The sequence below is a fragment of the Cyrtonyx montezumae genome, unplaced genomic scaffold (genome assembly GCF_038088225.1).
Source record: "Cyrtonyx montezumae isolate F1298 unplaced genomic scaffold, pur_monq_1.0 scaffold_0, whole genome shotgun sequence".
Classification (NCBI taxonomy): Eukaryota; Metazoa; Chordata; class Aves; order Galliformes; family Odontophoridae; genus Cyrtonyx; species Cyrtonyx montezumae.
The window spans coordinates 47,795,342-47,822,378 of record NW_027071824.1 but is presented as its reverse complement, the minus strand read 5'-3'; the positions used below and the strand labels follow the sequence as shown (position 1 = coordinate 47,822,378).

Sequence of the window (27,037 nt, the reverse complement as noted above, 5' to 3'; positions counted from 1 at the left end):
ACTTGGTAACTGAAGCATAAAAGATGCTGACCTAGTACAAGAATAGATCTCTGGCAATGGAGACAAGCTCTCCTCGCAGGAATGCAATTTTATTCTGATGTACATTGTACAAGATAAGATATTCATTTCTCAGAGGATAAAGCATTCCCAGTGATAACTGATTAGCACATAACACTGACAGAAAGCTGGGGTTAGACAGAAAACATCGGTGAATTGTCATAGTCCTTAGAAAAAGTTATTTTTCTACAAATATGTAACTAGTTACTTTACAGCTTACATATCCTGTTTTTTGGCTACTGTTGACAATAAAAAAAAATCTATGCTAAAAAAATTATGCTGTTACTTTTTCTCTGTGGCATTTCTAATATTTTCCTTTTCCCTCCTTTGTGAAAATGAAAATAATTTCTATACACTCATCTCCTCTTTGCAGTGATGCAGTTTTGTGGGTTTTTTTGTCATTTCTTTTCTCTACCTTTGTCATTTCTACATTGCAGACTACTAAAACACCATAGCAGATATCCTCCTTGTCGTCTTTTCCGTGTTTCCTGCTTCTTTACTGCCTCACACAGCAGTCTTTTTGTCTTTCATATCGATGCTCAGTATCAGACCATCTTTTCCACTTTCATGAAATTTCTTCCTGCATTTTTCCACCCTCACCATTTTTTGGTACTCTTTAATCTTCACCTCTCACAGACATCTATTTTCCTCCATCAAACCCTCTTCACATTTGAAACCTTTCAAGTATGTCTACACAACACATCTTCCTTGTCTCATTCTAATTCCTTTCCAAAACTGACTTGTGCTGCTTTGTGAGCAGAAAAAGTGTGTGTGCATGTATGAGTGGCGGGGAGACTCTGTAAATTATACATCTAGCAAAAATGCAAAACTGCAGAAGTATTCAAGTGCTGTAGAGTAAAACGCATGGCACTGTTACCTCTGCTTTTCATTATCTTATTACATTATAAACTATGTACATCAATATTGCATACATTGAGATTGTGTGTTCAAAAATAACTTGCTTGTGAAAGCCCTGTTTCACTTTTGGAATGAAAAACAGCATTTCATCTACATTATTGAGAAAATACACCAGGAACAAACACTGTTTTCCTATGTTTTTGTCTTATTTATTGCTTCATAATCCTCAAACTGGCTAAAGCATTGCATCCTTCCAAGCACAGTTCTATTTTTTTTCTGTAGTACAAAATACAATTAATTTTGAATTCGATTTATCAATGAAATCAGTCATCAATGTACTGGCCAAATATTTCTTTACTACAGAGATGGAGCGTTAGGATTCATACTCTTAAAGCACACAGAAATCCAAGCAACTACCCCATTTATTTATTCCTTTTATTTTCCAAGACATACCTCATGAAATTCATTTGCTCAAATGGCAAGATATTAAAAAGTGAACAAGTTTGACTTACCTGTTAAACCTTATACTGATTTTAAGAGGAACAATTACATCAAAACTGATTGACACTATGGTACACTACAGGGACATTACATACACATTTACAGGTATGTGTTTGCGTGCATGTGCAAGAGTGAATATTTGTATGAGTAGAAATAATATTTTCAGATCCAACTCCTACCTAACATAGCTTTTCCTTCATCCTCCAGCTCAAATCGTAGAGTCTGAAGTTCCTGTTCCATCTCCAATTTGAAACCTTCCATGGCTTGTTTGTGTGTTTCTTTCAGTGCCTGAAGTTCTTCTGAATGCTTCTGTTGTAAACGCTCTTCTAATTCCTACAAAATCCAAGCAGGCAAGATTAATTCTATAGTAGCCTTGGGAATTATGAAATATTAGACAATAAATTAACAAGTACTGTCATATTCTAGTAGCTATTAAAAAAAGGCACTGATATTTCTCATGGTTTCTTCTCTCACTAAGTTATCCAGCACTGGGTGCAGACAGCTAAGAAATTCAGTGTAAAGGTACTCTTCAGATCCAAACTAAAAAATAAAAAAGATAAACACCCTACTACGTACTATGCTCCGTACTATGTATTTTCACCGTATTAAAAATTGTATAAACTGTTTTGCAACCCGCAATATAATTTTCATATCCAGAACAATGTCACACCTAAAATATTCTGTTTAAGCTAAGGTTAAATTAAAATAAGCCTCTTCCAAATCAAACCCAGTAAGATGTGAAATAATGCCAGTATTAGAGATGACTTTCTGTATGTCCTAATCTGATTTAACTGGACAGTAATGTTACTGTAAGACTCACCACTAGAAAAGGAAATTTAGTAATTATGAAAATACTTTTCTTTACTGATTTTCCACATCTATCTAAGTTGCTAATTTTGCAACAAAATTTTCCACAAAATAAGGGATATCCATATTAACATGCCTTTTGTTCTTGCTCTTTTGTTTCTTCCATATTTTGAAAGGCAAGGATATGGGCTTCCTGAAGCGACTTATGCCTTTGCTGATGCTCCTCTTCTAATTCCTGGATCTCCTGAGTCAGCCTCTGTCGCTCCTGACTGAACTGGGCTTGCAGCTGTTGTAAAGAGCTCTGTGACTGGGAAAGCTGCATCTCCAGATTCTGCTTCAGCAAGGAGATCTAATCCACAGAACAGCAAATACCAGTTAGTCATTAAAACTAAACTGGACTAAACTAAACAAACAAAAAAGAAAACAAAAGAAAACACCTGAAAGTTAATTAAAAAAATATTAACTGCAAGGCACAAGCAGTCATCCACTGGATTTGTTATTTAACTTATATCTCAGGGATATAATCATTACACACAAGTAGCTCCGTAAGTGTCATCACACTGATATATTCGTACTTTTGTACAACCTATAACACAACTGTTCATGGCCAAATTATTGAAATTTAATTCTAAGTTTTGTATAAAGATAATAAAAATGACACTATCAAGGTCTAAAAATCAAATGTCTGATTGATAGAATAAGCTACTTTTCATATCAAGACTACATCAATTCTGTATGGAAAATCCTGCAGCCCATAGGGGAGTACAGTTTAAGAAATGTTTATCAAAAGATTAAAAATAATGATGATATGGTACGGTCTTATCTTACCAGTGTGTTTTTGATTTTAAGAGACACAATGGCTTAGGACTCTACATGACAAGTAAAATACTGCACTAGATGTTGTTAGCTCAGTAGTACAATAAGACTGATTTTTCTGCTGCTTTTTAACTAACACCAAAGCAGCTTGAGTCACAAATACTCATCTTCTTACGTGAGTATTACAAACAATTATTACAAACAATGCTTTTCACTGAACAAGAATTTTAATTCATTATAGCACACTGCACTCTTTGGAAAAGTCCCATTTCATTTTTTTAATATTGTTACACTGTTCTTCACATCAGTGAGCATCCTCTCAGTCTGAAAATAGTAAAACTACCTTCTTCAGAGGCAAACAATAAAGACACATCCTCAAATTATGAAAACAAGATTTTTACTAAAAATGAATTTTGTTGCAGCGGCTCAAAGAAAGGAAAAATAAAGCTGTCACAGGATAAAGAATTTGAACTAGTAAGAATTTTTTTCAAGCCTCAGAGAATTATGTCAAATTTATTGCAAATGAAAAGTCTGATAGCGTCATTTGATTCAGTGCATCTTACAATTAATTTTGACAAATTAGTAAAGAAAATTCAAATCAATTTATTGATTTACAGAACATTAAAATTCATCAATTAACATAAACTAATAGCGTATCAGGGACAACTTGCAGCATGAGCATTATTACTGAACATGTTTTTTTTCAGAAGGCAACAGCTTAAGCAGATTTGGAAGCCAGAAGCTACATTTAAAGTAAAATCAGTACTAAAGCAAAACACACAAATTAATTTGAATAAAATGATCACAGCTACTTGCACTTCAAATTCCTCAGGTCTTTGTATCTGAATATATATGTACACTAGCTTCCATGTATACCATATCCACAGTATTTTACTTCAGATAACTTTGAGGGAAATTAGCTATAATTGAAGAAATACAGTGAAGGCCATCATCTGTAATCTGAACTATGCATGCAAAGCCTTTTACTGATATGATGATCTCTAACTCTTGTAATAGAAGTCAAAAGAAATTCCCTTTTCATTTGTTCTATTCTACCCATGTTTCTGTAGATCTCTATTATATTCCTCCTTATTGTATTTTTTGAACTGAACAGTTTTCCACTTATTTAGTCACTTCTTGTATGAACCTTTTTGTAGTTATCATCACACTTTAGCCTCTTTTCTACTATTTCTTTTTAATATTAGGGAGCTAGTTATTTAAGAAGAGGGTAAACTCTGCTTTTGTACTGTAACATGATTTCACACACTATGTACTCTGTTCCACTTATATTCCTAATATTTCATTGCTTCTGTGCCTGATAATGAGAACTGAGGTAATATTTTCATGGAAAGATGTATTGGAACCCCCAGATCTACTCTTTTTGGTTCTAACAGTCAAGCTGAGGTTTATCAGTTTACATAAAAAACTAGATTATTTTTTTTGCTTGTGTATATCACCTTACATTATCTACACTGAACTTCATCTGTCACTTGATTGCCAAGTCCCTTGGCTTTTTACAGTTCTCCTGGCCAATCTTTATCCTTCCTACCCTAAAAAACTTTGTAGAAGCTGCAAACATACCACCTTACTTTACATAAATCTACAAAAGAAAGCATCACTGTTACAACTTGGTCCTAGCTCATCTGCTTCTCATCTTCAATCCATTCAATATACCAGTATCTCTACTCTACCCTGCTTCTTTCCTTCCTTTGCTCTTCTCTTCTTCCTAACTCCATTTTCAGAATCATAGGAATGAGCAGTAAGGATACCCTTAAGAGATTATTCAGCACTAGGTGGGATCTTTATATACAAATTACAGCTCAAAAACCTTATACAAAGAAAATCCCACCATTTCCACTCAGACAATCTTTCTCTGAGTGCCTGTGATGGAAACACTGAGATACTAGATAGATGTTATGTCCACTCTTACTAGTTGCTTTCACCACACATCTATTCCTTGAGTTTCTCACCACTGCTTCCCCTTTCACAGTCACAAAATCACAAAATTTTAGGGATGGGAAGGATCTTCTAGAGATCATTGAGTCCAACTCCCCTGCCAAAGCAGGCTCCCTACAGCAGGCTGCACAGGAAAGCATCCAGACAGGTCTTGAACATCTCCAGAGTAGACTCCACAACTTCCCTGGGCAGCCTGTGCCAGTGCTCCATCACCCTTACAGTGAAGAAGTTATTTTGCATATTGGTGTGGAACTTACTATGCTCCAGTTTATAGCCATAGGATGGCTACGAGGAGGCACAATTCTAGGAGAAGTCCTGCTCAGTCCTGCAGAACCTCAGGTAATATAAAAATGGAACTCTAAAATACCTTTCATTTTAACATTCAAATGGAATGGACTAGAATTTGATATTTTAGTCAAATCAGTATGGGTTCTTATGAAGAAGACAAGACTATACACTGTTTTCAATTGAAGTTAAATCTCTCTCTTACATAGTTCCTGATCCATAGTTCTTACTGCAACATATATAAAACTTTTAAGCAAGGAAAGTAAAAACAATTTTCTTTTCTTTCTTGGAAATGTATGAAACAGTTTAAATGAGACGCCTGATACAAGTCTGACAACTGGCTGAGAAGGCATTTTAGAAGAACATCCTTCCCAAGAACAGTCTGGACTTTCTTCAGATTAAAGTGACTGCAAAACCACAGCCTGAAATGAATTAATCTCTGAAGGAGCCCATCTGCATCAATAGACTATAAAATAGATTCAGGAAAACAAGCTTTAAATGACTAAAAACCAAGTCGTATAAGCCTACCATTCCAATACATCAAGTATTTTTTTAAGTATTATTTTAAGAAGAATACATAATTTTACATGTTATTTTGGTTACATATAATAATACATATAATAATACATTTATTATATTATATTTGGATACATATAATAATACATTTAATATTTTTAAATATTAATGTGTTTCTTAGCACGTCTGAATACTCTTGTATAGAAGAGTCAAAAGTCAATGGAACACTATTCTCTGTACTTTCCATACTTTTATCTAAGATTTTCAGTATATTAAAAATATTGTTAAAATTAATAATAATAATAATAATAAAAGAATATTCTGGCTGCAATTATAACTTGCACTGCAAAACTGCAAATTATAATACACTGAGCTCATGCTTTGCAGAAAGCTCCACTATGCACATTTGCACTGCCCACAAGCTTACTTGCTTTAATGACGACACAAAAATGTTGCTTATGTTATGAGCACGTATATATTTGATGTCCAGTGATACATACATTTACACAGATGGCATAGATGAGAGGATGCAGAACACAAGCTTTTGATATCTAGCAGCAAACATGTTCTCCTCTCCAAAATTACTAAATATTCCATTTCACAAGCTAAAAGCTTTAAAGCAATAATACAGGATATGCAAATTAATTAGTGCAAACATGCCCTATTTACAAGTTGTAAGTGCACATCACTTACATTGCTGATAGATTTATGCAAAGCTTCACCGAGACAGTGCCGCTATGAAGAAAAGATCACAGGAATAAAGGGAAATATTCAGAAATCAACTAAGTAAAAGAAAAAGGGATAAGGAAGGGAGAGTGAAACATAGAATATTAATTATAGTATGACCAGGGAAAAAGAAATTGAAAGCTATCTGGAAAAAATTTAAATGAATAAGTTGCCTTGACTTCACATATAAAGTACAGAATACCTAATGGGATGAAGTACTTTCTCTGTTATGATATGAACATGCAGGACAGTATTAACTCTTCAACATAATCTTATACTATACTCTTGTATGATTCAACTGAACATTTTGGAAATAGTCTGATATGTTTTGTCCTTTAGAGCAAATAATTCTGGGAAGAAACCATTAAGTACATCAATTTGCATTACTATTATAAAAGATATTATATAAGGACTCAATCAACATTCAGCCGTGTCTCTGAAATCATAAGCATATTAAATGTAATACTAAAGATCAGATTTCACTGCTAAAAGGCAGAAAACAATTTCAGTCTGTAATGAAGGCATATTAATACTTAAAAAAAATTCCGAATGAGATGGGTAAATAAATGATTTTTTTTTGAAAGTGACTTATTGTCCACCACCTATGACCAACTTACACCGGTGTTGATTACTAAGGAAAAATAAAAATAGATCACCAATTAGATACTCTGTATGTAGTGTCACTGATGATATGAAACATACACACCCTCCATATGTAAATATATATATAATTGCCTGTGTGTTTATACATAAACATGAATTATGTAGATAGGCATGCATGCACACAAAACAGAGTCATCAGAAATGAAGTGAGAGCACTTTAAAATTCAGCATGACCAATTTCCATTTCAGCACAGATCAGTCAAGATGACTGCCTTCTTATGGAGACAGCAGGTATTTTTACATCAGCTTGGAATACTTGACTTGAGAACATTCAGGTAACTGTTCAGATACAAAAAAAAGAAAATATTTTCCCTTTTTTGAATCTACAAATTGGAATAACAAAAAAGTACATTATAGTGTAAAATCCACAATTACATTTTTAAAATTGTAAGAGACTTACAGGCAATAATTTTCTAATTCAAGACTAGTCTGTTATCTTGTCCACTAGGAGGCACTACACTCCAGTAGACGAGAACACATAACAGCTCTTCCCTAATTAAACGTGCAGTCTCCAAAACATTTAAGACAATTTTGACTGACATATCTAAGCACTACTGTAGAAAGGTTAGTAGTGTACTACATTAAAAATAAATTGTAAGTAAAAATATCTTTTTGAATATCTATTCTGAGTTTTACGAATAAGAACACTGAAGAAAGTGGGAATAACCCCCTGTTGCTCACAAAACAGCAGATTTCTCCCATCAAGAAAGAACCTAGTTTTGCTCTGCTGACAAAATGGCCTTACAACTGCCAGAACTTCTTGGGCTAACTATTTGCATACACGTGATTTCATCAAGTTTCTAAGGCTTAAGTCTGAAAACAGACAGAAGTGAATGTTTGGTTAAAATTTTGGAGTAAAACTCTCCAGCTAAATTCAATACTTAGATTTGTCACATACTTGCTTACTGAAATGAACAGTTGCTGATCTTCCAAGATGATTGTCCCAGGGCAATTATACTGTAGGACTTCCTTCAAGAAGGGAACTTTATTGCACCACTGACATTTTCACTTTTAATTCAGTTGTACTATTTCTTGCAAGACATTAGTTTACTGGATGAGTAGAAATTCTCCCATTCCATTTCTTCTCTTGGCTAAAAATTACCTTCAACCATATAACAGAGGCTTAACACTAATGTTCAAAATTGGTCTTCATGACATTCAAAGATGACTTATGTAACTGTTTTTCTCACTGTACTTACTATATGTATTTTGATGTTAAACCATGTCAAGATCTGACTTTGGTACATGGTTAACAGAGTTTTCAACAGTTGCTGTACAAATGTCTGAAAGCTGGTGAAGAAGATCTGATCTGTTTTACCAAAGTAGATCAGGATTACCACATCTATGCACTATTTTAACAATGATTCCTGATAAATGCTGCTGAATTTTCTCAAGAGGAAAACCTATGTAGATCCACCTGGTGCTAGTAAAAGAAACTAGTTTAAGAGTCTACTGAAGAAGACGAATGGACTTCTGGCACGAATCCATTTTATCCAACTATAAATGATAATGGTAATAAACACTGCTCCTAGTCTCTTCTATTTTCACCATTTCTGAGACTAAAGAAAAGTTATTTCGGCAGTTACTGGACTTAAAAGGAATTGTGCTTAACAATATTCTGCAAATACTTGATCATTTATTTTCTAGAGCAAACAGTAAGGCTAAGAGTAATACTTTAAAACTAGACTCTTGCCAGAGTCTTGGCTGTACATTGAGGAAAAATCCTATATATTTATGAAGATTTTATGTGGGAAATGGTACTATTGTTGGATTTGGTTTAGATTTCTGTTTATCAATTTTTGAAGTTTAAATGGCAAACATCAAACTACATTATTTTCTTACACATGCATCACTGATTGTGTACTGTACTAAGAATTCAATGTTCTTTTCATCCACTGATGGTAGAATTAAAGTCTTTTAAAAAGTCTCCTCCAGATTTACTAACCCAAATACCTCTGAACAAAACCTGGTAATGTTAAATTCCAATTAAAAGTCTATGATAAGACAAATTTATTTGGAAATGATGGCATCACTGTTTCAAACATTAAACTGGGTGTCTTTTTTAATTTAACTAAACACAACATCATGGGAGGCAAAATTAAATGAAGACCAAAAGAGAGATGAAATGAATTCCACTGACAGATTTGCTCTAAAACACAGAAACAAAGCTAACATCTATTAGTATTCCTATTGTATCCCAGTGAAAATACTTTGAAAACTCTTGATTTGTTCTGGGATTTTTTGGTCTGTATCATAGCTCTTAATTTTACATTATCTTTAATGAATTTCCTATGTTAAATTCGTAATCTTTTAAACAAAGAATAAAACAAACACCACAGCTAAAAGCTCAGAAAAGGAGATAGTACAGCTGGCTGCATCTCATGCATTTGTTTTATTATTCAAGCTTCAGAAAAAAAACAAAAACAAAAAAACCCACCTATCTCCAGAATCATCTCTGTACTGAATATGGAGCCTGGAATAAGGGGGCTGCCTTATTAAGAAGTGCAGACAGTCACGATACAGAGAAATACAGATGGACCTCTGAAGTCTGCAGTGACTCTGAATTACAAGATTATTCACATTCTCAATAAATTCCAAAGGAACTGCAGCACAGTCCCATTAAGACCATCATATTTAGGGCTCAAGTCATGTGGGACAAGTTTGCAAGAGCTGCAGAAAGTGTTGTCCCTTTGAACAAAAATATCTACAGAGAAAAGAAGAGGTGAATAACTTTACCCTACATCTCAAGTCCCCTCTTTAGCATAACTTCCCTTATTTCTCTTTTGGATTTTCACAGCTCATATTTGTAAGTACATTTTAAATCTTGCCCAGAAATTCTATGGGAAGACACTTAGCATCCACTAGATGTCATATGTGCCTTACCAGTACTACCAAAAACAAGAATGACCACCACTAGTACGGAGAAGTTTCTTGAAATCTACATCCTATTTCATTCTGACAGACATGCCTTTACACATTGTGCTCATGACAAGATCAAGTACACGGAAGCAGGGTAAATGATCCTGTGCTGAAAGTTAATCTCCCTTCCTTCAGGAAATGGATACATAGTACGTGCAGGTTTTCACTAGTAGAAATTTTCAGCATCCATTTGACAGCAAATCTTCTAAACCAAAGATTACCCAGACTGTAGAACAAGCCATTAATCCTTGTCCTGAGGAAAGAAATAAGTATTTCGTGATTTTGCTGATGTGGGCACATGGTCTGTGAACACAGGCAAATAAAGACCTAGGAATAAATGTCCTCAGGTAGAAGACTGGTCATGTATAGATGTCCATAGGAACTTTATGACTTTTCAACAGCATTATATTTTCTGAACAAGAATATATTCAGTGGTTTGTTTTTAAGACTGTGAATGAGCTTGACGTTTTCTGAAAATTCTAATTGGAATAATATCTAAATCAAAAAACAATATTTGTACTTTTATATAAATAATTTTATGCTTACTTAGAGATTGCTTAAAGAGGAAAACTCAACATAATAAAAACAAACTCTGAATGGAAAATTCCCACCATCTTTTTCAAAACAGTTTTCAAAATCTTTTTCAACTTTGTAGCAGGAAAAATAAATAAAAAAGGGCTACCAGACCAAAGTGTATGTAGTATAGTTTTGTCCATTCTCATTCTTATTTCCATTTTAAAAAGGTGGTATCTTCATGTGCAAAAAGATGACGAAGTTAGAAATAAGAATTTCACATTAATATATGACAGGTAATAATATGAAAATATGGAAGAACTGAAAAAAAAAAGCTGACAGTTTCTTTTATCTTACTGAACAGGTGTTTTACTGAAAAGTAAGGGAAGGAGAAGAACCATTATTTGCTCAACTGCAGAAAAGTTACAATCAAAATACTCAATTTAGTTTACAGAAGGATACACTTATCACAAGACACATATGAGAATATGAATGTCTTAACCTATGCGTTTAAGTTCTCCTCTAAATTGACAGCTGCAGAACATGAAGCAGCAGAACAGAGAACATACTCATGCTTTAAAGAAGAAAATTCCTTCCATTTCATTCACTGTGAAGCCTTCTCAGCAGTAAAATTTCTTAAGAAATAGAACATTAAAAGTGGATTCCACAGCTAAGAAAAATGGAAAAGAACTAGCACAACTGAATTCGTTACATATTTCATGAAGAAATTCCTATGTGGATTGATATAGAAGTACTTAGTAAAATTTACAGAGGAAAAAATAAAAAGCACTTTCTTTCTATGCCTTTATCACTATTTCAAGTATTGAAGATAAGAGCTACACACAGGAGAGACGCTGATCCAGTTAACCTATCAACCACAAATCTAACTGTAGATGGTAAGTGAGGTTATACAGCTGGCAAAAATGCATTTAAGCATTTGATCAGCTGAAAAGCATTTTCTCTCAAGGGAATTATTTTACTTCGTAACAAGTCTCTACTGTTACAAAACCAATAAACCTACATGCATTCTAGGAAAGATTACTTAGGCAGTAATGGCATAAAAGCAAAAATATCATCTTGCTTGATGTGAAAGCTAGATTTCATCTACCAAATAGGCATCAACTAGTAGAAAGCAGAAATTTGGCAATTAGTATAGCATAATAAAAGAAAATCTACTACATTTTATGGCCATTTTCAGATGGGTTTTAAATACATCTTCCAACTAATGAAGACTGGGACTACACGTAACAAATTTACAGTATCTTAGGCTGTTCTACCTAGCATGTCTGAAAGGAAACAATTGGAAAAAAAAAACATTCTTTTGACAAAATTAAACTGAAAATTGGGATTCTTCCTAATACTACTGACTTATACACACATATATGTAATAGAAAAATCTCATTTTAGTACTGCCTCCAGTCTGTTTAAACTAGACTATAAACTCTCTGGGGCTCTCTAAGGTGAGCTTATTGCATAAGTTTTTGTAGTGTTGAAGTGGGTCCAGTGCAGGACAATATAATTTTAGAGTCGACTATAGACTCTGACTGCATTTTACTAAAAATCCCCCACTCCTTTCCACACTGAAAACACTACCTTTCATTTTCTCTGTAATGACATGATGCCTACAACCTTGACCTCATCAAGATTTTTAACATTCTTGAGTCCAGCTGTAGCACAGCTCAGATGGGTGGATTGCCGGATGGATGAGAACTGACTGGCTTACCAAGTTCAGAGGGCAATAGTTGATGGTACTCTACATGAAACTTTTTTACAAGTGGAGTTTGTAGGGTTTTTGTTTGTTTGTTTGTTTTAAGTGTCTCAGTGCTCTGGAGGAGGAGGCAGACAGGAAGTATCATAATTGAATTTGTGGATGACACCAAACTGGGGGGTGCTCAGAGGAAGAAGCATGTCTTGTCATTAGGGATGGGAGAAGATGCATTGAAAGAAAAGGCCACCCAGAGTGTTTTACATGGGTTAGTGTTATGAGCCAATAGGGAGCTCATGAAATTCAACAAAGACAAATGCAAAGACATTCCTCTAGGATGGACTAAACTTCTGCATTGGTACATAGTGTTTTACAGCTCTGCCGCACATAGTCCAATTAATGGTAGGCTAAACATGAATCAGCAGTTGATTATGGCAGCAATGAATGCCAGCGACATATTGGGCTGTAGCAACAAGCAGTTGTTTCAGGTAAACTTAAATGGCACTTGATGCTTTTACTTAGAGGGAGCACACTATCTATTTCTCCAGTTCATTCAGCTTTTTTTGCCCAAGTAATGCTGATAAACTTGAAGATGTTCAGAAGGAACGCACCACAAAGATGGCTAGTACTGGAGCACACACACTGCAAGAACAGGTCAAGGGAACCAGGTTTGTTCAGTCTGAAGAAGAAAAGGCATAAAGGAGATTTAGTAGCTTTCTGGTACCTATGAGAAGGTTAGTGAGAAGATCGATCCAACCTCTTTGTAGCAGCAAGGCACAACAGGAAAATGAAGGCAACAATCATGAACTGTAACAGAGGAGGCTCTGATTAAATATAAGGAAAAAAATCACTATGAAGATAATAAAGCACTAGACCAGAATATTCAGAGGAAATACAGAATTTTCATGCTTGGTAGTGATCAAGATCTGGCTGGATAAAGCCCTGGGTTCAAATTCACTGTTAATTCTGATTTGAGAAGATAGGACAACATGACTTCCTGAGGTGAATTCCAACCTCATTAAGTCTAAGACTCCATGATTCAACTCAGTGCAACTATCCTTTGTGTATGGCAATCATGAGATATTTGCTACAAATCCATCTCTGAGTTAATTTATCCCATCTTAGACACTACAGTCTGAAACTCTCTCCCTCCTAGATGTAATGGATAAAGTGTAGAAACTGATAAAAATGTAAACTCTCACAGATGTGAAGTTTAATTCCCTACCACCATAAAAAAAAAGTCTTTCAGTCTTCACAAAATAACAGTCCAACTCAAACACTGACTTAGAAAAGCAGCAGTTGGATTAAGAATAGAATTAAAGTCTCCTCTTTTGTTTCTTGTTAGTCCTCCAAACGCACATGCTATTCAAAAATGGTGCAAGCCTTTGTATAGTAGAAGGAATTAAAAAACAAACAACACAATCACTTTACATACGCAGTTCATTTCTTCACTCAAATTCTCCAGTATAATTCTTGTTACATTTAGTTTCCTGAGATTTCTGATTTGAAAACTTCTTCCACATGCAGAAAAACTTGTTCATTTGTAACATTTCCCATTTTAAAGATGTAAATGAGATTTATTATGGTATTTTTCAAAGGAAGATATAAGTATTTAAAAAGTACGTGAAAACCACTACAAGTTTACCATTTCACTTTCAGTTTGTACCCTCATGGAGAAAATACAGCTGTAATAAATATATCATAGTAGCTGAGGGATGTTTTGACTTTTCAGTGGCCTGTATATTGTCTTTATTGTAAAGATACTGGATAACATCATGTCCAAATTATTTGCTTACATAAATACAGGTGAACAGAGAATAAAATAAAAACAAATCATACAGTGAAGAGGTGGGACTCCTACTAACTCAAAAAAATCTGCAAAAGTTTTATTCACATTCAGCATGAAGAAGGACATGAGTATCATTTTAAGATACCTTCATAAATTACTCAGAGTTCAATAATTATTAGGGCTTAAAATCGTTATGGTAAGAAACTACTTTTCAAAGACAGATGTCATTGTTAAAGAACTTCACATTCTCAGAGAGACCATAATTACCTGGTCTAAAAGATCTTCAACTTTTTTTTGCCATCCATCTCTGGCTGCATTTTTTTCACGTTCTTTAAGCTGCAATAGTTGAGTCATAGCTGCCTTCTTATCCTCTTCATGCTGAAGCCTCAGCTCTTCACGCAGCTTATTACATTCCTGTCTAAAAGTAAAGGTCAAATAACTAAAATGCGAGAAGTGAAAAAGAAATGAGCTCAGCAATAACTGGATAAAGCTTAGATAATAACAAAAAGCCTTTTTTTGCTTTTCATTTGCTATTACATTTACATATAATGCATCCTTTTGTTCCTTAAATAAGAAGTAAAAAAAAAAAAAAAAAAATCAATACTTGCCGAAGATTTTCTGTCCATTTAATTTCCAAGTCACGAGCCATTCTGTCAACTTTGAACTTCTCTTCTTCTCTCATGGCAGCAATCATTACCTCATGCTGTTGCCTCTCCTGATCTAGTTCTCCCTGCAAACACAAACTTCACAATAGAGACTGATCAGCAGCAAAAAAGTATTTCACACCTTACATTTATATATTTCTAAAAGACTAGAGTTACAATTGGCTTACAAACCTTGGACTATTACTTTTTCAGTAAGTACCTTCTGATTAATTCCTATGCTTTCATTGCATACTTTTGCAACATATTTCCTCTAAAAAAGCTATAAAAAGGAATTTCCTAATAAGTCATTTTTGAAGTAATATTTTCCAGTAAAGTCATAATAGATCACAGAACAACTTGTTAGAAAGAATCTCAAGACATCTTCCAGTTCTAATCAATGCAAGACCACCATCAAAATTATAGCAGGTCAATCGAGTTTCTTGTCAGTTTTTTTTGTTTTAATTTTAATTTTTATTTTAAATCAGCAATTAGTACCTATACTACAAACTTTAATAATCTGAATTAGATATTCAGTTTATTAGTCTTTTTATTTATTGACTAGGAGAAAAACAGTCTGAATACAGCAAAAACAACAAACCTCTTTCAAATTTGTATCAATTTCTGTTCAAGTTTTACCATTTTAAATAGTATTACATACTACCAAGATACATCCTTACAAGAACATCTCTCAGCAATGTTTACTTCATTCATGAAAAGCAAACATGGCCATCTACATGTTAAACATTTTTTTTTCAAGATAATTTTTCCATAGTATTTTTTCATTTACAGATTAAAAGATCTCTTAAGAAAAATGTTTTGACAATAAATGTTTATGTTTACTAAGAATATATGGATATTTAAATGTTCTGATAAGTGAAAAGAATTTAGAGAAATTATGAAAAATGGAGGAAGTAATAAACTTTTAAGACGATGAACATCCAATGACCACAGCTGAAAAAAACAAAACCAAAACCAAAATATACACAAACAACAACAACAAAAAAAACCAACAAATCCCAAAAGAACAATATCGTGCTTCAAGCAGGATAATAACAACAGTTATGAAATCAGATTTAAGAAAAAAAAATCTTGAATATTTGCTGCTTTACTTTAAATACTTGCTGTGATCTCATAAATGTTCTTCGCTTATTGAGAAAAAAATTATACCTGGTTTTAAAGTTGATGAGCTACTGACAGATGAACATATCTTCACAATGTTACATTCATATCACAGATTTTCCTTCTTAGAATGTAATAACAATCCTCACGGTGTAATCTTACATCTCATTTTATTGCGATTTTAAGAGAAATAGAGTAGGTGAAGGTAGCCATACCACTTGGAGTTCAGTTTAGAGTCTTGTTCATTTTAAAAGACTTGTTCAAGGATGCTAAGTCATGTTTGTTTTTACTATTTTCTGAGAGTGTCTTATGTGTAGAAACTCTGTACCTTATTCAGATAGTGCCTAAGGCATGGAAAAATACATATGCAGTTCAAGTTCTGCTAAAAAAATAAAAATCACAACAATATGCTCTCCTCTTTCCTCATTTTCTCACTGGAAATATACATGGAACTAATTTATAATTATTACATAGCAGAAGAAATATTGATAAAGATTTAAACGTATAAAGTATATATATTATACTTTTATTTAAACGTATAAAGTATCAAATATATAAGATACTTCAATGAGCTGAAAAACAGTGGGACTCGCAAGACCTTTTCATTTCTGGAACAAAGGTCAGAGGCCAGACAAACTAAATCAACAAAATTGACAATATATTTATGCTCAGACAAATGAGCTGCTTTGTGTGAAGAGGTCACGCCTTCTGGATGTCTGTCAGCCATCTTCTAAAGTATCAAAGCACATATCTTTACGCTATTCTTAAGAATCTTCTGAAATCTGAGCCCAAAATAAAGACTGGCCATTATTTGGCGGAAACATGGTGTAAAGTAAGACCTCTAGGGAAAGAGGAAACCAACCAAACAAACAAACAAAAAACAATGAAAGTCTTTTAAACGAATTCTATAACTAGCGTCTTGTTCTGAATCTTGTTTAACATCAACTATCCGCAACAGCAGTATTTTAACACATAATCCTTTTTACATTCTTATGAAATTCTTATGTTCAGTTAAACCTCTGAAAGATAAAACTCTTAGTATATTTTGTACAGGCAGACTCTGGCAGCTGAAGTTTATATTAACTACAAAAAAAGCGCTAAAGCTATATTACATAACAAAAACGTGTATGCAGTAATGTGCATCAAACATGAGAAGTATTATTTTGGAAAGAAAAAGATTTTCAGAGTTTTCAACTCAAATTGGAATTTAATGAGAAAACTGTCTGTTAAAGAAACCATATAAATCTCCTTCAATAATGTATACATTATCATATGTCCTGCCATTTTCATAAAAGACTGAAATCACTGTGATGGTATTTCACACAATCTATTCTCCAACTGCAATATTATGGTTACCTCAACATTATACAGCGAATCTGTGGTTTCTCGTAGTCTTGCTCTAGTTAACTCTAATTCTTTCTGGAGTATTTCCTGAGCTTCCTGAAGACTGGAGATATGTCCTTCTGCAGTACCAAGGCCTTGTTCACTTTTTCGTACAAGATCTTGCAGACGACACACCTATAACAATTTTTTTAAAAAGCTAAATTACATAATTATTATTAATAACAGTCAAATCAGCATGCTTTCATTTTATTCCATCAATTTTCAATTTAAATCATTTTTTCTTTGCACAGCCTGTTCTGTTCTCTTTTATTACCACTTAATCTTTGTGTATTAAAAATTAAATTACTGTAATATTGTAAAGTTAAACAAACAAGGATAAAAGGATTTGAAACATTTTACAAGGAGTGAGGTTACACAGAAATTCTAAAATTACCAGTGGTTTTACTGTGAGAAAGCACATTTTATACAAATTAAAATCACAAGAAACACTATTTCAAAATATATAAATTTTAACGATAAATCCTGTGCCAGGATTTATGTTCCTATGTCTTCAGATTGCCCACAAGTTAGCCCATTTAAAGCTCAACCTAGTATCTGTAATGTGATCATTACAATCATTACAATTACTACATTAGGATCAAGTCGGAAGGGATCCACAAGGATCGTGGAGCTCAACTCCCGACTTCACACAAGACCACCCAAAATTCAAACTCTATGTCTGAAAGTACTGTTCAACTCCTTCATGAACTCCAGCAGGTTTGAGGCTGCGACAACTGCCCTGGGGAGTCTGGGCCACTGCCAAAACTAATTCTGGGGAAGAACCTTTCCCCAGGGGAAACCCATCCTAAGACGTGAATAAGTTGGTATCTTGACTTAATAAGAACTCTCAAAGAAATCTCAGGCAAGCATTTAAGATAATATTTTTCTTAAGTAGCTTGATTTTAGGCATACTTTGGCTAAGAAAGCTACTGCTAAAAAAGTCTGTCAAAAAATAGAATGGGATGGCAAAGGTTCAAAATGTGCCTTTTTAGCAGAGATGCCAGAACCAAGGTAACATCTGTAGAAAGTGGTAAATATATGTTTACTCTTAAATGTAGTCTTTAACTTAAAAACAAACAACAACAAAAGTGGCAGAAGCAGCAGAAGCATAAGAGCTGAGTTAAAGGCATGCTAGACATTTCACTGAGAAGTTTCTTTCAGGTCAGTGAAGCCACTTTCAGTTGTCAACAGAGAACTAAAACTGTGAAGTACTTGGCTCATGTGCTTAAGATAAATACAGTACAACAATAAAACACATTGCCTCTGTACTACAGAGCGGATTTACAGACCACCCTGAATTTAATTTCTTCACACTTTCTCTCATTCTCCTAACATTCAAAATACGCTGTTACATTTATGCTAGCATAAGACATCTGCTCAACTACTGAATAGCAGCTGGCACTAATTTCCCATTTTGGTTCATGCCAGAGCTGCCTATTCCTCAGCTATGCTTCCACGTTGTGCTTTTTTTTTTAAACTCTGATCGATTTTCCGAGATGAAACTTTTGAAATGACGACTGTTTAGATTACACATAACAAATGCATCATATTTTCATCAGTTTAGATGTAGGCAAGCATACTGCCAAAGGGAGCCAGCGCCGTTCCAGCTTCAATCAGCACGTATTCCAAACTCTGAAGTACTGGTAAAGGGAATCGTAGCTACCAGGGGAAATAGAATCTACTGTTTAACAAGGAGGACACACAGTGGACTCACCATCACTACTGCTGAACTCTAAAGATAATGACTTAAAAAATGTATTGTACATACACTTTCTCTTTAGAAGAAAGCTTTTGAGTTTAATATTTGTACAAGTTGCAAGCCAGAAGAATTAGAAAAACACCTGCAACATTCTGAACTAGTATTGTACAGAAAATGTACTACTGTAAAACAGTACTAAAATTCAAGCTTAAATTCAAGCCGGCTTTAGAGCACACATGAAAATCATGAATAGTATTGAATAATGAAATGAAAATAAGGCAAAAGTTCTAAAGAACAGACTGATGTTTTTATACTGATTGGATATATTTCAATTAATCATTAAAAAAAAAGAACCATTACTTAAGAGCTTAAAGATTGAAATGAGCAGGATTCAATGTATTTTAAACTCAAAACTAAAAGCATTTTGAGAATATTTTAACCTAGACTGCATGTATTAGTATATCAGTACATTGCAAATAATTTGTTTCCTTATAAGCAAAAACTGCATATAATCTTTTGTTGGAAAAATAGGAGAGGCTGCTCCAAAAGTAACTGGCCTAGCTAGTGGTGGTGACTATGCTGAAAAATAGAGCTGTGTAATTTGCTCTATCAAACAATATTGTTGTGCTCTTTGCAGCTGCTGTAGTTTCCATGGGAATAAATAAGAGGCAGTATTTTTGAAGAAACCTACATATGAAGTTAGGGAGTTTACTAACATTTACTGTGTGCTAATTATGAACCAATATGGCTTTAAACAAAATATTTCCCCCTCCCTCCTTCCCTTGACATGCTTTGCGTAGTGATCTAAACATCTAATGAGAAGAAAAGCAGAGGTAAGACAAGCAAAGCTGCTCTTGTCATTTTTTTTTTGTACTTTCTTTGCTTTGATGCTTTTGGAGAAGAAAATAAATTCATTGCTCAGAAGCAGTGAAGTAACTTATGCCTGAAGAACATTCTACTTTTAATAGAACTAAAACACTACACACACTGAACAGTGTAGTCCTGGCTTTGTACTGGGCTCTAAGCATGACTTGAGAACGAGATCATTATTGATTAAATGCAATCTCATGTGCAAAAACGTTAGCTGATACAATTAAGTTGACTCTTGCCTCCTGATTGGCAGAAGTCAGTTTCGTTGTCAGTTCTTCCCTCAGGTTTTCCAGCTGCTGTCGAAGTTGATTCTTATCGTCCTCCAAATGCAGTTTCTCCTTCTCAAACTGCTGCTCTAACTCCTTCAGAAATAAGGGTGAAAGAAATATTAAAGACACCTGCAGTATGATTAACAAAAAGTACAAGTATACCACATGACAATAATTCTTCCTGGCATAAATAATATTCCTTATCTCAAGCAGGAATTGTAATAACCTTTAAGTGTTAATACATGAACATTTATGTCCAATTAAAATGGAGGTGTCAACTTTTCAGTTTGTCATCTAACATCCTTGATTAATCACAAAATAAAGTTACATGGGACTTCCTTCTCAATCACTTGTTTCACCTTGCATTTGATTAGAAAAATCATTAAAACCACAGCTACTTACTTTCACAGTTCTGCCTTGTGTCAATTCTGCAATTAAAATGAATTTTATATAGAATCAAAAGAAATCAACAATCTTGTTTTCAATTTCAGCTATATGCAAATAATCAGACAACTCTACAAAAACTGAATGAAGAAAAAGTGTAAACAGCAGAGTTCTGAAAACAACTCTATTGGACGATTTCTCTTACGTGAGCTTACATGGTCCATGTCTTTGTTGCAAGTTTTTTTGCTGAAGGAAAAATAAAAGTTTATTCTTCAGATTTACTTTACAGATAATCAGAATAATTTTTCCATCATGAGACATTTAGACTGAAGTGTGTTAAAATTAAAACCTTTATTATACATTTCAATACAGAGTCATTCTATAGAAGATTAAGGTTGCCAAGTAAGGTGCTCCAGAGCCAGGTAATACAAGATGCTAAGGTAAGAACCTATGTCACTACTGGCTCCCTTATTAACTTCCTACTAGTAATTATACTGTAATGCAAAGCTCAGCATCAATTCACAGCAATGTGAATACCTTGGCTCAGACTTTTAAGAAGTCAGTAATATCTCAGAAACAGTTATGAGAAAATACATAGAACAGAGCCAAGCATGATACAGAAAGTACAACTGAGGCATCAGTAAGATCCTGGAGAAAGGGAGATTCATAGCTCAAAAATTCAAGAGAAAAAGATTGTCACAAAATGGTATAAAATTCTAAGGAAAAACAGGGAGCTGGAAGACAGCAAAGTATTTTCATCCAGCTCATTCCAAGAAGAAATAGATGCCAACACTTCCTTACCTGATTGTTGGAGCTGGTGGTGAGCACATTAAGCCTAGTAGTTTATTAGCTCAAGCACTCTATTGCAATATGCAATAATAATTTATTTATAACTTATACACAGCTTGAAAGAAAACTCATTGTTTATGGTAGAAGCTGTACTAAGTGGCAGAAAAGAGGGTGTACTTTGAATAATACACTGCTATACAACATAACAGATACATGCTTTCTTCACCAGGCCCACATAACTCACCATGTGACAAACAATACTTGTTAAGTTAGGCTTGTTCCATCTTTGCTGTTTGCATCATGAAATCTGCTGTTTGCTAAATTTCACTGGTGCTATTCAGACTCTGTACTGATAAATGAGTAATTAACTTCTTTATGACACCTCTAAGTGCAGCTGTGCAGTGCTGAAAAATTATTAGCATCGCTACTTTCATCTTTATCTTCTTATAAGCTACAAAAATGGCAGCAGACCATTCTATAGATGGAAAAAAGGATGCAAAGAAATTTAAGTATTTTCTTCAGGGTTCTCATCTCATTCTTCAGAATTCTCTTCACGCCCCACTCTTTCCAAAGAGTGCCAGAAGACTTTCCTAGTCTTTCAGTACCAAAGAAATCTTCAAGTCCTCTATCCAAAGTTTTCTTGTATTGTGCTTCTTCCACAGATTAGATTCAACACCTCTCACCATCTGAGACCATCTGTTTCTTTCTTGAATTACTCAAAACCCCCAACATGTGATTCAGGACGTACATTTCAAAGAGGAGACAGTACAGTGATTTAGATTTACTGAGATCTAGACCCTGATATCCCTATATAAGTTAACTTCCCCTGACTGGAATCAGGTTTCACAATTCTCACAGAGATGTTCTTTATTTTAACTAATTTAATGACTTAAGAACAACTATCTTATGATGCTTAAAAGTTAAAGAGCTAATGCTCTTGGGCTAGTGGTTAGGAGCTGGCATTCTCATCATAGCAGGCTGGGTTCGATTCCCTACGGGAATACCCAGAATGCAGCTGGAGCATTAACTCTTTAACTCCCAATACACCACATGATGTTATGGTGTGGAATATCAATAATACAACAAAAATCATAAAACCATAACACTTCTGTTTTATTCTCTACATTAATTTTAGTCACTAATTCTTCAAAGCAATGTTTTGTGACGTAGCCAAGACATAGTGAAGTAAATTAATAAAAACACAACTTATGCAAGCATTCCACAATAATATGAAATGTTCAAATATTTTAATCAGCCACATGGAAAGAATATTACATACTGAAAGTTAATTTAATTAGTTACAAAAGGCAAGGGTGTTATAGTGTCCCTCAGTAAATTACCTTCCCTAAGAATCAGTGATTGACTACAGCAAAAATATCTTGCTCTCATCCCAAAAGGCCAATTCTTTGACACCAAAAAGCCTTCCAGTTTCAAGATTCTGAAAAACTGATCTCAAGTGATAGATCAACCATTCACGGGCCAGAACTGGAAAAACACACTAACAAAATTTAGAGTAGCAGTCTTCAATACAAAGCAAACTGTGTTGAGTTGAGAATTCTTCTCTATAAGGAAAAGAGCATGAGTTTTCTGTTGTTGTTTTGTAAAATATATGTCACTTTAAAAAAGGCTGAGCAGTTTCTTCAAAATGGCTCAGCAAATCTGCAAATAAAATTTGCCATACAACAAAGTGATGCACTACAGGATTCAAATTATACCATCTGCATTTTTGGAATTTGTTTGATTATTCAAAGAAAAGTAACCTACCATCTGCAGTTTTTTCTTGTCTTTATTAGCACTGCTGTGTGCAGCTTCAATTGCAGTATGGTGCTTCCATGCCAATTCTTCTAACGTTTTTGAATGAGCCTCTTTCAACTGTGCAGCCTCTCCTTCTAATCTTGCTTGCAGTTTTACCAGCTCCTTCTCATAATATTCACGTTGCGTCTCCCTTGCTTCATTTACTTTCTATAAAGGAAAAAAAAAAAAACTATTTGTATTCTCAGGTAACAAAATCCTATCACAATTCGAAGAGGAACATTAAGGGGAAACTAAGAGGAAAATACACAAAACTTGACTGATAACATTAATCTACAAAAATTAACTTTCATGTGAAGAAAACTGAACAAACACTAAACACTTACTAATTCAGTAAGTAAGCAAAGAAGCAGTTTATACATACGTATGTCTCCAGGCAAAATAATATATCCATAATAAAATTTGTGTTTTTACTATTTAAACTGAGGAAAGAGCAATCAGGTATCAAGTCTGCAGAAAATGTCAGCTCACTGTTTTCAAACGCATACAGAAGATCTTCAGATAATCTTTTTTTAAGTTATTTAACCACTTCACCTTTCTCCCTAAAAAGATACTTTTGATGTTAGGTATCTGTGCTTACCATAGTAAGTAATTTGATGCTGTTTTTAAGATGTCTAAAGGAATATGAACCTTTAAGATGTCGAAAGGAATATCTAACCTAACTTCCCTCAGTTCTCATTTCACAATCTACATAAGTTATATGTTGCAACATGAGGTAGACTTGGAACAAACTAATACTGGTCCAAAACAGGTCAAACTTAAAATTAAAACATATCTTTTTTTTTTTTTCCCCTTATGAATCTAAGTCTTCTGCTTTTATGCAGCTGAAGCCAATAAGTTGTCTAACCTTCTCCAAGGCCAGAATCTGCTGCCTTTGTCGCTCATCCAGACTCTGTGTTTTGCTTTGTAGTAAGTTTCTTTCCTCTTCCAGTTGGGATAGTTTTTCTTTTAATCTAGACTTTTCTGATTCCAGATCTCTGATTGTAACTTCTTGTGTCATTTGGGTAGCTTGAAGCATTCCAATGTGACCTAGAAACAAAACTCTTTAAAGCCTCATGTCATTGGTCTTGTAACTGAAGTACACATTCATATCCTAATGATTTCTAGAAAAAAATCAGTGGAAATTGTCATGCACATCTCCACGATCTTCACTGCAATGTTTACCCTCCCCCCTTTATTTTACTCTTTTTTAGTTTTACTGCATAACATCCAACATCTGCAGCGGTTTTGGTGCTGGGGCTCCTTTAGTTTCAAACTCTCTGCTTCAAAGTTGCATATTGATTCCAGGAGAACACAGAAGTAGGCAAGACTAAGAATGCTCACAATCAGTCCCAAAGAATTAACCTCACCTAAAAACACATTTTTACCTCACAGTAAATGAAAGCAGAACACTAAAGTCTAGTGATAAAAATGTGCTATCAAACTCATAATTTAATCAGCATGCTAGGTGTAGCAACTAAAGCTAAGTAGAACTTACAGAATTCCACTTTGTTCATATTACTGTGAGACTATGACTACAAGATTCAATAGAACTCATTTTTGCTATAGTAAAGTATGACCTAAATCTTTTCAGGTCAGAGGATTGCTTTGGATATCTTTTTTTTTTTTTTTTGGAGGATTGGAGTACCATTTGAAAGCTATGATTTGAAATTACCTTAACAGGAAACATATTCCTTTTAGCTGTTTACATCCAAAAGGAACTTGCAGTTTTGTGTCAAAGAAGGCCTCTATATTGTCAAAACATAAAATCCAGCAAATTCCAAGCCCTTACGTGCATATCGTGTACATCCTAGGCATGAAGCTCTCCAGATGGCATAAACAATCAGTCTCATCTGTAGAACTGCCTCATTATTTGAGGAACAGAAATAAAGCCTTGATACAGGCTATATTAATAAATACCATTCAAGGGCTAGACCACATGTAGCCATCTGTAACCTTACAGTATTTGCAAGTTAATGCTGGGAAGTTATTTCCTATCTCTATGACAGACTGGACCAGTCTGGCAACATCTCAGCCCTCAAAAGGAGGTGATATCATCCAAATAGACACTTGCGAAGGGCCCCTGAGCTTTTGCTACCTTCTGGAAAATAATCGGATGTTTCTATAATTATTCTAGTTGAATAAGGCCAAAGATAAGCCAGGGACATATTTTTAGTCTGCCTACACTATAGACAATCAAGTTCAAGACCATGTCCAGTCACTAAAAAGCTTGTTACAAATATAATACTAATGAGGTAAAATCCACACATGTACAGTCAAGTCTTAAACCATTTTATATGTCTTTCCACATGCCAATAACCACAGAGGAGTCAAGAAAACCTTAACAAATTTATTAACCAATAAGCTGCACATCTTCTAAAAGCAGGGGTAAAGCAAAGTACCACAGCCTCAGCAAAAGCACAAAGCAAATGAAAAAGGATGGAGAAACAAGAAAAACGTTTTGGTGATTATATGGAGAACACACAGATGCAAGACAGAAGTATATTGTACAAGTATAGCATCACAAAACCATGACATACAGTTAATGCAAGTCATTTCAAGGCCTAGAAGTTACATACATAGCACACAAAGTAAAACATTGTATTTGTGTAAACAAAAAAAAAATCTTAAGTGCAAATTATGCAATATCCAAACAGTTTATAAAAGAATGCTTGTCAGAAACTTCTATGAAGGATGTTAAATGGCCCTTAGGCATGCTAAATCTCCACAAGATTGAAAGAAAAAAGAAATGCTAGAATTAGTAGATGAAGATCATTTTTTAGACTACATTACTAACATACATACTGGCTTTGAGAACAAGATCGGTGGCCTGCTGCTGTAAGCGTTCTCTGGCAGCTGCTAGCTCACTTTCCACTTCTTTATGTTTGCTTAGCAATGACATCTCCTCCTCCTTCACGTCATCTAGCTGTTTTTGAAGAACCTACAGGAAACATGGTATAATATTTAACTATATAGAATAACATTCAGATGAGCATTAGGTGAAAATGTACAGAAAAGCCCTGTCGACAAACGAATTTTACTTCGACACCAGCTGAAATCTTGTAATATTACCATCATATCCAAGATGTGCTTTTCCAAAAAAAAAAAAATCCGTGAAGATGGGCATGACAAGGATTCAAATATACAAAAAGAATATACGAAAAATAAACAGCACGCAAACTTTCAGGATCCATTTGAGAAATCTTGTTTCTGATATCTCAGAGTTCCTCAAAATGAGGAATATGTTGCATGTTTACAGCAGTTTTCAATTTCCTTAATTAGACAGCGTGGGGATGGACTTTCAGAAGACTCCCTGGGAGACTGACAAAAAGACTGTTTTGTATTCATCCGTTATAGGAAGAAGGGAGTCTTTTACTATACTCTGTAGCTGTCACACAAGAAGACAGCAAAATAGTCCAAAGGATTGATTGGAATTAGATTATAAATGTGAAAAATTGATGGTATCTCAGCTCTAACCAATGAAGTCCTGGATGCTTCCAGAATTACTATAATCATCATGTTTAAGATTACTTGGAAACTTGAGAGTTACTAAAACTGACAAACGTGAGATATTCATGCCTCTCCACAGATACCTTTATGCCTAGGCAAAGTTATAAAAAGCAAGCAGTATTTTAGAGAAACTTCTCCTTAAAGGACAATATACCTGCCCTTTCTCTCTGCTGACCAAAAGAGCTGTCTTTGTATGTCTGGGTTGTTGTGTCCTTCTTTATGGACAAGAAATATGAGTATTGAACAGCAACTTCAGAATCAAAATAACACTGAAAATGTATGCAACATTTCAGTTACTGGCTGTAAAACCATCACTTAAGACTTTTTATTATAAAGCTAACATCCAGAAAGTTTTTTTTTTTATTCCCAAAAACCTATTGTTCTTAACACTCTGGATGCTTATGCCAGATAATCACCAATGATCTCCACAATCACAACTGCACTGAATATAGAATATTCATCCTAGTT

The 27,037-nt window shown here is 34.2% G+C and overlaps 1 protein-coding gene across 1 annotated transcript in view; it reads right to left on the bottom strand.

Annotated features, from left to right (window-relative positions):
- FAM184A (family with sequence similarity 184 member A) overlaps positions 1 to 27,037 on the bottom strand; it is a 61,872-nt gene that overhangs the window by 15,574 nt on the left and 19,261 nt on the right. Inside the window, exons 3-11 of the mRNA XM_065734443.1 lie at positions 25,865 to 26,000; positions 23,928 to 24,109; positions 23,033 to 23,230; positions 20,066 to 20,188; positions 17,231 to 17,392; positions 14,716 to 14,841; positions 14,379 to 14,525; positions 2,360 to 2,572; positions 1,596 to 1,749 (exon numbers count right to left, since the gene is read on the bottom strand). Of these exons, the coding sequence (XP_065590515.1) occupies positions 1,596 to 1,749; positions 2,360 to 2,572; positions 14,379 to 14,525; positions 14,716 to 14,841; positions 17,231 to 17,392; positions 20,066 to 20,188; positions 23,033 to 23,230; positions 23,928 to 24,109; positions 25,865 to 26,000 (1,441 nt within the window). The remainder of the gene's footprint in view (positions 1 to 1,595; positions 1,750 to 2,359; positions 2,573 to 14,378; positions 14,526 to 14,715; positions 14,842 to 17,230; positions 17,393 to 20,065; positions 20,189 to 23,032; positions 23,231 to 23,927; positions 24,110 to 25,864; positions 26,001 to 27,037) is intronic.